Raw genomic sequence first — 14,819 nt, forward strand, 5'->3', positions numbered from 1 at the left:
TATTAAACCACGGCAATGTTGACGTCACGTCATCCTAACATTTGACTTGATATATGCACTAAGACATATAGTGTTTTCTTACCAAATTTTTCATATAAGACGTAAAAATAAAGAAGGACCGAACTGGATGTATGACACCTAAAATAACTTACTCGGACTACGCACATTTGAAATTAGTTCTTGTAACACTGTTTCTTTGTGTGTAAATATATTACTTGTGGGTCTGCTGTATATTACTTTTCACCAACAAGTACAATCCTTTATGTGTAGCTCGATATCGATGATGGCAGTTAGTTACGTGTAAAATACTAGTAGTAGAATATACCTGGTATTTGAAACCCTTTTCCATAAGCACAGAAAATGTTAGGTACTACGGCATTATGCATTACTGTTGCTGAAAATAAACAGGTGTCTGTTTGTTCGAAACACACGTCAACGGCGGCGTTTATCCGGAATGCGGTCTCATCGATCGCCTCAATAGTAAACCTGAAAAATATTATCTCAGGATAAGTGTGTTTTATTTAATATTTTAAACCATCATTTACAAATTTAGTTTAGTTATTTTTTCTGTAGTATTAAATTTAGTTTTAATAATTCATTGTAAGTGCATTATTCACATGCTAACAGCAGCAACAGTAGATATATTATTCATATTAATTCAAACGTACCTTAATCTCACCACTCCTAGTAGATAGACCCTGCTTTCTTCTCCTGCAATATAATTTTGAAAATATATGTATGTTTGTTTGATCTTTAAAGAAATGCGTCTCTGACATGTGTTCAAACTGTTACTGGTGTTTTTTTATTAGCGTTGTTGCTTTATTTCCAAGAAAAAATACGCTAATTGTATCATTCATTTATATGTATTCTTTATTCCTTTCTATTTTGTTGTGTCTATGTATTTCATTTGTGTTTAATTTGAAGTGCATTGATCCTGCTTTCCTTGCGGCTTCCAATTTCACCTATGAAATTGAAACAAGTATACATATTCTTACCGAACTTATAATTAACAATAGGAACTTTTATTTTCATCCTCTCAATTTCCACTTCTAGTTGAAATCGACAGGTGTCAAGTCTGAGACTTATTTGGAAAGATCTCTTGATAAGTTCGACATCAACACAACACTGAATACCAGTGCAAATAGCTGGTATGTAGCATGACATTTTCTCAGGAAGATTTTGTAGATCTATTTCTTCGTGACAATCTGAAATTAGTATACACTGAATATGACAAACTACAATGAAACACAAGTTTGCTTGTAGCATTATATATGAAGATTTGGAACAGAAAAGAAATTTATAGAAAAAGCGTTTTAAACATAACATAATGATAAAGTGATTGTATTAGCGCTTTACATAGTTCAAATGCAGCCAAACAGGGTTCATAATTCATCCTCTACTAGTACAGACACAGAGCGATCTGACCAGAGGGACAGAGTGAGACAAAGCCCCCACGACAGAGAGATCAGAAATCAGATACAGGCTTGTCCGGCTAACTTAGCCTAGCTCTTTGCGAATAGAGAAGTTTAACGTGCCCAGTGTATAGCACTGATACACGCAAGGATTGCCTGGATTTCTGACCAGTACCCCTCTAGTTAGGTGGGAAACACTGAAAAGCGTTTCTGAAAATCCCCGAGTAGCTGCCGGGGATCGAACCACCGACCTCAGGATTGGAAGGCCAGTGTGCAAACCACTGAGCTATCCGTCCACCTTTTAAGTTTTTGTAGGTAAGTATAACACCTATGTGTCGTTGTGGCTTGTTCTTTTGGAGAGAAACATATATTTATTATATCTTAAAGTCAGGTGTCCCTCTGGTCATTATTGCAGGTAAGACTTTAGCAATACCAGCGTTATTCCTTTACAGCCTATACGGCTTCCTAAAAAAGAAAACTGAACCTTCGTGGGCGTCATTTGCAGTCAACGCCCAACCCGTTCTATCACAGATGCAACTAAAGTATGCATGTAGCTACAAACCTGAACGCCACCGGTTTTCTGAAGGTGAATATGGCGTTTTTGACCGATCACATTGTTCGGACTGTAAAAATTGTTTCAAACCAGTCTCCTTCATTAGCTTGTCAATAACATCGGGCATAATATTAGTTACGTCCGTTACGCTGTTTTTATTGAACCAGTTTTCCAGGGAAAATTCTGTAAAACATTCAAGATAAAATAGATATACAAATCTACATAACTTCAGTATCCAAAACGTGCACGAACTGATAATATTTTATGTACATCGACACAGTTTTTGACCAAGAATAAGATTCTGCCATATTCAAAGAGCCTGTTCGAAGCTTATCTCCTCGAAGCTTATAACAACAAAAGTCCAAACTCTAAAAGCAATTCTCATGTAATGGTTTTCTTATTTTGATCATTATCTGTTCATCAAAGATGTATGTGCTCTTTTTTGTGTAGTATTTCCACTGACTGATGCAATAGAATCTTTCTCATATTTATCTAAAGATAATGACAACATGCGGAATAGCTGTACCTACCGGGAAGCAAAAAGCCTGAATCCCATTTACACAATGGTTTTGTTAATGTTGCATTGTCAAACAATGTCGTTTGAAACCCGCAATTATCATGACTTAGGCACACTTTCAAACTTAAATCAACACTATACTGTCTACTTTCTTCATAATTGCGGATGCTGTATCTGTAAATTTAATCAGAAATTAGAGGCGAACTATTTTTCTAAGTTATAAACTTATAATCATAAATATATAGACAGTGAAGTGTATTAGACAGTAGTAATCATGTAACAGTACCATAATGAAACTGAAAATTCAGTTAAGTCTTTGAAGCAATTTCATACCAAACAATTTACATCACAAAACGTTTAATACAATACCAATCAATTATTGTGAAACTTTTTGACAATATAATTGTCGTTATTTTATCACTTACGTTATTTTAACAACACCCATTAGTGATATCACTTCAGTAGAACCTGTGAAATAAGACAAATAATGAATTAATCTTATTTAAAAAACAGTCAATAATTAAATGTTGATATATGCATGAAATATGAGTTATACAAAGCTAAGTATATGTTGCAGTTTTGAAGTCTCTCAGACTGTGAGTATCATTCAACTTCTGTAGCAGAAATTAAAGAGTTTTTTTTCTCATTTAAACTATTCACATGTAACACGCTAAAGCCAAACATAAAAGACGAACTTTTGACCATTGGGTCAACTGCTAGTTGAGTAGTTTCGAAGAATAGTTTCACAAATAATACGATGCAATGAATAACACTTTAAATGACACGTGTCAAGCATGTCTCTAAGAGGTATATTATTTTGATTCAGCGGGAAACAGAATCAATGTGGTTAGAAAATAGGATTATAAGTCTCAACTGAAGAGCTTAAAGAGCGAATACATTTACAGCTGATAGTTCGACATCTATAAATGATTTTATCCTCCTTTTTCCAGTCTTTAACATTGTTATACAAATTTTAAAATTGATATAAAATGATATATTACAAACAATGTTGATATTGCACAGATAAAAACTATTGTGTATAAACAATTATTCACAGCATTATCAAATTATTATCAGAATGACAGTACACTTTACAATTTGCCTTTTAAACTCGTAACATTTAGTCTCAGTCTATTAAAGAAATACCCCAATTGTAATCCACAAGTGAAACATTTAGTTTCAGGTTTTCTATGCCGACTACAAGTCTGTTTGAGCATGCATCTACAGATAGTACAATGTTCAATCCTCTTTGAAGTATATCGATATTCAAGCAGCATTCTACAGCTGTACAGTATCTCGGGATATAACATCGAAGTTCTTTAGGCATATCCGGTAATATCAGGTCTAATGGGCAATCTGTGATATGTAAAAAACATGCAAATATGCAAAACATGACCATAGCATTTAAATCAATAACAATAATGGACAAAAACATTATATGACGGACGATAAACTTACATTTGATGCAATGTCTCTATTTATACAAACTAAAATGTCAATGTCACTGCACAGACTGAACGCAAATAATTCCTTATCCACATTTTGCCTTTTGTGAAGTCAGAATAATTTGTATTTTTCTGATGTACTGAAAACATGGTAGATCGACATAAGCACAGATAGTGTATAATTCAATATGTATTCTATTATTGCTATAATTATAGTTAAATTGTTTTAAATAATAGGATCTGTGTCATTTATGGACCATTCAGGTAAATTACAATGAAAGCTAGATCCCAGCATCAAACATTATGTTATATACAATAGTAAAAGGGAACCAACTAATTATTAGACCAAGTACTCGTTGTTAAGTACTATGTTCGAATTTTGACAAATTAGAAACAAGTTCTAAAAATAACACCAATCAAAGCGCACTTGGTAGGTTATAGACAGGTAGAAGGATGAAAATATCCAGCGACTGATGTGGATACATAGAGGATTCAATTAATAACTTATTCCAGTACCTTGATGAGAAAGTTATTGCAGCTACGCTCTCATGACGGATAAATTATTAACAATCAGCTAACGCCTGACGGCGTCTTGGCCGGGTTTTCCGAATTACGTAATAACGAGTTAAAGTTCTAATAAAAATATAGCTCCAATATTAATAAACACTATTGAAGAAAAATGGTGACCTTGACCCTTTGACCCCGAAATCAATAGGGGTCATGTACACATCAAAACCAACAAACGCATGACCTTCCAAGGTCCTAGGTGGAAAACTTGTCCAGATGTTGAGCGGAAACAATTTTCAATGTTTGATCCCTGCGACCTTGATCTTTGACCCAGTGACCCCCGGATAGATGATAGCAAATACAGGTATATCATCGGAAAGCTGAGACATATGATTTCTTAATCTACTAAGGCGGCATGAGAGTTCCAGCTTACAGACAGGTTCAACGTTATTAGCGAAGTACAGCCAAGACATCGGGCTTATACCTAAATGGTAGTTTAATGCTATATATTACAGCTTATAGGCACAGAGCACTCAGGAGTCAAAGCAATCATAATGACTTACAGCTTCAATTAAGAGGACATAGGCTGAACATCTATTTAATTGGACTCTTATGCTGTCGATTCAAAGACACTGTATGACGGGAACCTCACCAAAAGGACCAGTCAAGTATAGTATCTCTAGCTATTGTAAGCTAGTCGTCACCTTAGCGGTTGGACCCATTTCATTTCTCAAGATACTAAATGCGTAGACACTTCCCGTGGTCATATATCTCATATATTGACATGTGAATACAACTAATATGCAGATATAATCAGTTCATTTCATATTTAATGTCAAGCATATAACAAACAACATACAGTCCTTCAGAGCGATTTTATAAAAAAAAGTCGAATTTCTGAAGCAATGAACAGTAAATCTGAAAAACATAGCAGGCGATGTAAGAAATGAATTGAAAGCAAACGACAACAAATAGGAGAAAAGCTGCCTGTACGACAGCCAATGCTGGACTATTCGAATTGTTGTCCAGAAACAGGAATATTACCCTAAACCTTAAAATATCTATAGAGTTTCTATCTGGTATCTGAATTAGTTTGGAGACATTAATTTGCATGCACAATATATTAACCACACGCTTTTTTAAGTTCATAAAGGGACATAATTTTGCAAAATGCTCGCCAAAGTTATTGGACTTGTTGCTATGACATAGTCTTATATACAGGGAGAAACATGTGACGTTGTAGTTCTATATTTGCATTAGTTTTTGAGAAAGTAACTTGCAAGTAAAACTTTAACCAAAATTTTGGAAGTCCAAAAGGTAAACTAATTTGGCAAATAACATTTGACAGTTATAGGACTTGATATTCTGAGGTTGGTTTTAGACCTAAAAATAAAAAAAAATAGGTTTCAAAGTTATATGCCTTTTTAGTGAGGATTGCAATTGATCTAGAAAAAGTAAGTTTCAAAGCAACTTGTCTTTAAATGATAGCTAAACGTACTTGCATGCAAAACTTTAATTAAAGTCTGACAAAGAAACCAGGGTGAGTAGAATATCTCGGGCTATTCTTCAAATAATCTAGCTAAAAGACCATCAAACTTATACATACCAATGATAACGCAACAGCAGTGATCACTTATAAAAACAGTTTATATAAAACGAACAATGGTAAACTAATATATGTTCATTATGCAAAATAAAGGAGATTCGCATTCACCTTTGCTCCAACCATTGAGAGCAGCCCTGTATGGAATTTCAGAGTGACTACACCCGTCTTGTATGAGATATTTAGCTATTCCAAGTGTATCTAATAGCTTTGCGATATCTGTGCTCGTCAGTAAAGAAGAGGTCAGTCCCTCATTCTGAAGCCAGTCATCAAGTTGGAAATCTGTAGAAGATATGAAATTGAATATAGACAACATAAACTTAAAGGAAATATAGTTAAAGTGTTGCACAAATGGGTATTTGACTGGAATGGTAAGCCTTCAAAGGGAAAATATTATGTAAATTGTTTGTTATGTATGTTATGTAATACCCCACTTTTGATCTTTGGAAGTATCTAAATAATCATTTATTTTTACAAAGAATACAATATGGCCAAGGTGGCCCTAGGTCGCTCACCTGTATAACACACCATAACAGTGTAATCATGTTTTACCTAGTGATTTCATGGAGACAAATATTCTGACCAATTTTCAATAAGATTTGACCAAAAGACGTGGCCTCTTGAGTGTAAACAAGCATTTTCTTTGATTTGACCTAGTGACCTAGTTTTTTTACACACATGACCATGATTCAAACTTGTCCAAAATTTCATGAAAACAAAGCTTTTCCTATGATTTGACCTAGTCACCTAGTTTTTGACCCCACATAACCCAGATTTAAAATCGTCCTAGACTTCATGATAACAAACATTCTGACCATAGTTTATGAAGATAGAATAAAAAATGAAGTCTCTATATGACTGCAAAGGCCAAAATAGCAAATTGTGACCCTTTAAGGGGCCACAACTCTGGAACCCATCATGGGATCTGACCTGATTTTAAAAGGAACCAAGATATTATGCCAATATAAGCTGGGTGCAAGTTTGATCAAAGTTGATAGCAAAATGTGGTCTCTATCGTGTTTACAAACCAAAATTAGTTAATTTTGGCCCTTTAAGGGGCCATAACTCTAGAACCCATAACTGGATCCAGCTAATGTTCGAAAGGAACCGAGATAATAATATTATGCCAATACAAGTTGTGTGCAAGTTTGATTAAATTTGATAGCAAAATGTGGTCTCTATTTTGTTCACAATCCTAAAATAGTTAATTTTGGCCATTTAAGGCAAGGTGAGCTGGTATCCAAACATATTGCAAGTTCTGATGATAGTTTAAAGACTGAAGAGTCCATGTCATCGACAATTGTGTAACTTAAATGGATTACGTATATATATTTTTATTTGATTTAAATACTTATATTTATTCATATATGTCTTATAACTACTGTAAATCACGGATCTCCTGATATCATTAAATAATTTGATAAACTGTTTACTCTGGCAATTCATGATAAAACGTCGGTGATGCAGCGATAATTACTTGTCGTATTTAATGATAATACAATAAGGAGCAAAGATTCTGACTGAAAAAAACTCAATGAAGTTAAGACGTTTATATGGAAGCGTTAAAGTATTTACAAAATTACATTTCAATGACGGTATTAGTAACAGAAATCAAAGCAAATTCCATGTTAAATACAGGTTATACGTTTAATCGTGAAGAAGATGCATTGAATAGCGTGCCTACCTGAGTTGCACTACTCCAAACAAATCCACATTTTTCTTTGTTCCTGTGTAAAGATTTCTATTTAATAGTATCGAAATAAAAAGGATTAGTAAGTCAGTCGTGTGTCATTATTAATTAGGCTCAGTATGTACACAATCAGTCAACTTTACGTAACAATTAAAACAAGATATTAACATTCGATCAGAAAGAAACGTGATAATTATCTGTATTTGTTAAGTCACAAATGTATTTTTGTCATTTTGTTTTCGTACTTTGGCTTAACCTTTATCTTTCAAGTGGTATACAATTATATCAATATTCAAATTACATTTCAAATTCAATAAAACGTAAAGGAAACCGTCGTATACCAAATTCGTAGTTTATGAGTGACTGGTTATATTCAAGTTTCTCGATGCCCGCTGTGAGTGCAAAGTTGCAGCTGTCTAGATCCAGATAGAAGGAAAATGACCTTTTTAGCAAGGGAATGCTCACACAGCATGCGAATCCAGTACAGTGCTTTAGCAAATGACACATCATGTTCTCTGGCAGTGCAGGAAGCGATATATTTACGGGACAGTCTGAATAAAGACAAATAAATTAGGGTATTAGTTTAAAATCAAATTAAATTAAAACACAGAATGATGCTAACAAAATCACTTGTGTTTTTTCAACATTATATTATTTGTTATCACATATGAAATTATATATATGAAAGCATAAGTTACCAGATAAGTACAAAATAATTTACATCTACAACATTTTATGAAGGCAGGTGCCATAAATATAGGTATCGCTATTATTAAGGAGAGTTCATTTTACCAGATTTCCATCCAACATTAGGTAACTCTACATTGCATTCGTCTTTCAGTAAAAACGGTGTAATTCCTAGTTCCTCGAACAATCTTGATCTTAGAATATTAGTCAGATCATCCGTCACGTTGTCTGTATTTTCTTTAATCCATTTGTCATACGAAAAATCTAAAATCATTAGTTTATAAAAGTGTGTCAATAAACATCCATCATAACGGAGAATATATTCATATTATTGTTTAATTACAACAATATTCTAATATTTCAATTGGTTAAAAGGTGGTCACATGGTGACCTCTATATTCCTGTAGAAGGTCAGTAGATTTTCATGTTAGGTTAGGTTAAAACCAATTGGTCACTGAACAAATCAATTATTGGGGTTTTTTTGTGGATCAGTATGATAAATATGGGGACTGAGCTAACGCCTCGCATCGCCCCACCACACCCAACCTATCATATTGACCTCATATATTTCAGCGGAGGGTCACAAATAAGCCGAATCCTTAATATTATTATATTATAAATATTATTCTGATATTTACTTTTCCGTTGCGTTTAATAAAATTTAACCCCTTTGTATATACTACACTCTATTGCGTAAAAGACAAAATAGACATAAAACTGTTACAAAATAGCATGAGAATATTCAATATTTTACCAGGAAGTTTGAAGACTCCATTGAACTTGCATAGTGGTTTGGGAAGCAACAGATTATCGACGATAGGTACATCCAAGCTACATCTGTTCCCATCAAAGCAAGCACGGGCTCGTGCAGAAATAACAAATTGTTTGCTTGACTTTAGGTCATCAATCAAATACCTGAAAGTGTTTAATTGTGTTCTTGCAAAACTGTACATAGAGGTGTGACGGGATAAATAGAACGTAAAACTAAAGGTAGTAAGAAAACAAAATTGTAATGTTAACGTGTAATACCATGAAGCTTTGAGCAAATCAAAAGCATCCGACGCAACACACCGCAAACTGAGCCATCCGTGGCGGACATAGTCAACAATATAACAAAATTAATGTATTAGTTTGACGAAGTCGGTTTCAGTATGAGAAAATATTTGGGAGGAGGGTGCTGTCTGGAGAAAAAGCAAGGTGAAATTAAGGACACCATCTAAAAACACTAGGAGGATTAAACTGTTTGTTGCGACTTGTTAGCGGAATGAAAGAAATATATAAATGCCCGTCTGAGTTAAGCTCGTTAACTAGTGAAGATATGCCAGGTTTAATAAATCAAAACCTGTAAATATGATTCTTTCGACATATCAGCAAACCAGTCCATGTTAGTGGGTTCCTACATATATTAGTAAATAATGCACATAGTATTTCCCGGAATATATTAATTACATAGAAATACGTCGTCTTGATGCCATTAATAACTACATTGTATTGTAAGGTGATTACTAACTCTATTTGAAATACGCCTTTTATGTCCAGTTTTAGCCAAATTCCCCATTCGTAATCGAACAATCTTATTTCTTTTGAAAACCTCTCCACTTTCAGTGTTAGTTGATATGCACAGGTGTCCAGATCAACCGCAATACTAAGTGTTCTGCCGATCAAAGGAACACTAATACAACATTCAATTGCCGTGCAATAGGCTGGTATCGAACACGTCATAATTTCAGGTACCTTCGGTTCAATATCCATTCTTTGACATTCTAAAAAGAATGATTATGGCCCTTATTTAACGTAGTATGCTATTGCCCTAAAATATAGCTAGAAATCCTTGGTTGTAAAACAACAACTCAAGGTATTGTATTGTGTAATTATTCTCTTTTATGATTCAAGATTTTTAGTGGATAATATACATGTTATGTTCTTGAAACGTATCTCTACTTCAAAAAAGCGAATGCCTTTGGTTTACATAAACTTTTTTCAAAACAAAGACATTTATCTATAATTGTAAATAAAGGCAAAATCTTCGAAATTCTGCAATTGTTTTACAATTAATACACTAAAAATGTTGTAAAATGTATAGCTCAAATGTCTACGGCTTTAGACACGCAGTAAGTTACTACACCTTACAATCTATTCCATGTCTGACTTTGTTAATACATAAGTTGCTTTATGTTTTGTAGGTACATATATTGAAATAAACACCTAGAAACTTGTCCATTTAATCCAAGCAGCAAAACTAATAATGCCGTGGGATTGTCTTTCTTTAGATCTGCGCTTTTATCAACTTTTAATCAAAATAATATAAATTACGTAGTCATTTTACCGTTTATTAGGTTATTATCAGCTGACAATTGGCACTGTGTCCTATTCATATACATGGCCACACCCAGTTGTTCAAGAAGTTTATCAGCAATTATGTCTGGTAGATCATCCCCAATGTTTCCTATCTGACTTCCAAGACTTTCTAAATACTGTTCTAGACTAAAGTCTGTTAAACAAATAAAAACGTGCGCATTAATGTTATTCTGTAGGGTAATGAAATATAACGTGGATTTGTATTTTTATAATAGTTTCAGTTTGCTTATCAAATGCTAAACTAGCACGAAAAATAGTATGAATTATAGATATGTGAAAACTCCTGACCAATAATAATCATAGTGGACTATGACAGCCTATGAAGTACGATAATCTGTAAACGACGATTGAGAAGGAAAATGTTAAGGTCACAACTAACTTATTTAACTATTATTCTCCTTTCGGGCGAGACAGACTAGAGCAAACAATACAACGATCCTTTGAAATTATCATATCTTCTACCTGATAATGACGTATTCCATTCACAACCGAATTTTGGCAGCCTTGCATCTTCAAAAATGACAAGATTTTCTTCACAGTCACCAGATTTTATACATATGGACATTTTCAAATTTAGAACGTACTGTTTTTCGGCATCCAAATTTATAACAGAATATCTGAAACCAATATCAAATGTTCAATTTCTTCGTTGGGTTTATTATAAGTTAATATGGAGTCTTTACACATTTTGGTAATATAGGAAGACTGGAGGTGTTCCTCAGGTCATTAGTTTAGACATATGAGGGCTATTTGGTCGTGCCAATGATATTCCGGAAATCAGTTTTATGGTTTCCTCATATTAAATAATTTTACACTTCACGATAAAAATATCAGAGTTATTAATATTATTACTTGTGATTATAATGGCATCTTAATATACAAAAGCAAACCAGTTAAAAATGTTATAAAAGCCTCTGCCTATTTAAAGTTCTCTAACCAGTGTTTTATAATCTATGATAGGCTGCCAATCATACATACATTAATTGTTTCGAAATAACTGTGGCCTCAAAGCCTAAGGAAAAAAAGACTGACTAAAAATTGTTACTTAAAGTTACAAATGACATTTATTTCTCAAATGGCACAGTTCTTGCACAAACAGATTTTTCCAACTTACGAGGAAATAATGCTGACTACAGCGATATACACGTGTTATGATCACGCCAGTGTGTCATATTTCTAGCTTTCAAGCTAGACATGGCCCTGTATATTCCTTACTAAAACTAACCTTAGCAAGAGGCCTTTTTCTAGAAGAGAAGGAAGGAAACATTCACTTTTCCAATACAATCTTAATATATATGTATATCAGTTGTGAAAGATTATCGAAGACGTCAGGCGTTAATACATCGGTCAAAAATGTTTTGTCTACAAGTAACACAATGTAGTATGTATCTTCTTTAAGATGTAACAATGGTTACGTAGCGGATTTACCAAAACTAAGCCACTTTAGAATCCATTACAAAAGTGTCCAACAGAATACAAACTAGTTATTTGTTTGAAAATTCTATTATACGTTGTTGTTTATGAGTTGCTTTATGTTAACATGTCTGTGATGGTCAAAATACGTAATTCTTACCTGATCCGTAATGCCCCTGACAGTGAAAATTCTTCTGTTCTTCCCCATACGTAATCCAGAAGCGATATGTTTAGTCCAAATTTTTCAATTCCAACGGTGAATACATAGTTACATGCATCCAGATGCAGGTATACCTTAAATGAGCGTTTGACCAAGCCTACAGTCACACAGCAATCAACACCTGTGCAGTATGACGGTACATGACATGTTATAAAATCTGGGAGGGCTCCACTCTTTGCGGATTTTGGACATTCTAAAATAAAATTATAAGTTCTCAGAAATGTTGCAATAGCATTTAAGTTTGTTACAGTGCAACCTCTGTAGAGCAACACCCTTTGGGAAATACAAATATTATCTGTTGTTGTTCTGGAGAGGTACATTTGATAGTATATTTCAGCTTACGGCAATTTTAATGATGTTATTACAGAGAGGTTTTTGTTTGAGAGAGGGCCGCTCTGGAGAGGTTGTACTGTATATCTTTAATTCTTTGGCATGGGGATTCAAAATGTTACAAGTAGTTTGGCATATGTTAGATCTTTAACACCTCTTTTCTGTTTTAGTTCAATTGAATATTTCCTTTGGCGTGAAAGATAATACCAATGTAACTTCGAATGTTTAAAAGAGTTTCTTCACTTAGCATCCAGATAATAAAGACACATAATTCACCTGTCGTCCAGCCATCTGTAGCATTAATGTAAGGATACAGTTCCCGGTTGCACTCAGTTACTTCTAGATACTTAGCAATACCCAGTGCATCGAACAATTTCTCAATCATAAAGTCCTTTAATGTGTCACCATCTAATTCATAGCCTAAGTTGTCCATCCAGTTAGTAAGGGAAAAGTCTGAAAAGGCAGAGTCAATTTAAGATCGAAAAAAATGCTTACTTCGAACGAACTAAGACTGAAAAATGTGTCACTCATTAACGATCGTTTGCAAAGTGGTTTAGCGCATTAACAATACGTAAACAAAACCCCGAAATATTCTATTTATAACACTATATTTTCTACATTAATATTTCTTTTTTATTTATCTATCATAAAGAATTTCTCTTAAAACAAAGATAACCTGTAAATGAATTATTCTTACCGGGTATCGTTAGTCCAACGTTCCAGTCACAAAGTGGTTTAGTAACATAAGCGTTTTTTAAAATTTCCACTTCAAAAAGGCAGGTGTTTTGTTCAAAACATATTTTCAGTTTTACATTAGCAATAAATGTTTTTATGCTTTGCAGATCGTCGATTTTATATCTGGAACAAAAGCAGAAACATTAGTGCTCCGCGGTGTATTATAATACTGTGCATTTAGAACCAGACTCGTTATATTTTCACCAATGCAAAGATCAAAATGTTGACCTCCGTTAAAATACTGTATTATTTAGTTATGTAGAACCCATTTAATTGACAACATTAATATCAAATAACTTGAAAACTAAATAATTAAGTAACGGAATACTACTAACTCTATGCGAAAAAATCCTCCCAGAGTGAAATGACTTTCTTGACCTGAAAATTGGACATAAAGTTCTCCTTAATGACTAGGTAATGTCACGTATGTTGTAATTTTTAAAAAATTATCAGTTTCAAAATGTTTATTTGTTTATTATCAGACATCAAATTTTATCAAAATACGCTTATACCACTAGTAGTATAAATTAACAATGGTCATTTGAAGGTTATTTATCTATAAATAGTTTATGTCTACTAGTTACATGTTCAAACAATTAAAACCTATGGAATGCAACTTATTTTATGTTACAGTAATAACTATCTGTTCTGTTACTAAGATCAATGTAGACATTCAGTAAGTATACAATAATCTTTACTAACCCCATTTGTAGTCTAACAGAAGAATTTCCTCTTCTAAACGTTCAATGCCCATAGTAAGTTTATATTTGCACATGTCCAGTAGGAATGAAACATGAATCGTGGTTCTCAATATGCCTACATATATGCAACAGTCTATGCCTGTACAGTAATCCGTCATGTAGCAAACTATTTCCTCTGGTAGTTTAGGTAATGATATGGAAGCGTTACAGTCTGAGAAGAAAATAGTAAAATAACAATCTGTCAGTCCTTTCTTTGTCAATACTAAACAATTGTAGATATCATAATTATGTTAATGTAGTCCACACGTTCAGATCTAAATGATTTTACAATGTATAATGTGATTAAACCCTGATATTTGAAAACTTGTGAATATACTTAAAGTCCTGCAAAAGCATATGGTCGTGTGTGCTTGATATTTAGCTTGGCAGATTTCAACAATTTTTAGAGAGGCCATAACTATGAAATCATAATTCATTACGTAGAGTCATTGAAAAATCAAGCCAGTTGTTTTGAAGAATAAATATGGACAAGCTAAATATGGACGGGTGGATAGACAGGCTGACAGACGGACATTCTTAAGAGTCTCGAAAACGGTACATGTTGTAGGAACATGCGTTAAAATGACAGCAACGCGGTATTTTCTTTAC

The 14,819-nt window shown here is 33.6% G+C and overlaps 1 protein-coding gene across 1 annotated transcript in view; it reads right to left on the reverse strand.

Annotated features, from left to right (window-relative positions):
- The window catches only part of LOC123523216 (uncharacterized), a 197,073-nt gene that overhangs the window by 125,762 nt on the left and 56,492 nt on the right, over nucleotides 1-14,819 (reverse strand). The window contains 14 exon segments of the mRNA XM_053541968.1: nucleotides 326-486; nucleotides 669-711; nucleotides 996-1,205; nucleotides 1,975-2,148; nucleotides 2,496-2,656; nucleotides 2,908-2,950; nucleotides 3,629-3,838; nucleotides 6,149-6,319; nucleotides 8,520-8,678; nucleotides 10,741-10,905; nucleotides 11,235-11,389; nucleotides 12,346-12,598; nucleotides 13,012-13,188; nucleotides 14,173-14,382. Of these exon segments, the coding sequence (XP_053397943.1) occupies nucleotides 326-486; nucleotides 669-711; nucleotides 996-1,205; nucleotides 1,975-2,148; nucleotides 2,496-2,656; nucleotides 2,908-2,950; nucleotides 3,629-3,838; nucleotides 6,149-6,319; nucleotides 8,520-8,678; nucleotides 10,741-10,905; nucleotides 11,235-11,389; nucleotides 12,346-12,598; nucleotides 13,012-13,188; nucleotides 14,173-14,382 (2,292 nt within the window).

This window comes from Mercenaria mercenaria, chromosome 1 (assembly GCF_021730395.1).
Source record: "Mercenaria mercenaria strain notata chromosome 1, MADL_Memer_1, whole genome shotgun sequence".
Taxonomy (NCBI): Eukaryota; Metazoa; Mollusca; class Bivalvia; order Venerida; family Veneridae; genus Mercenaria; species Mercenaria mercenaria.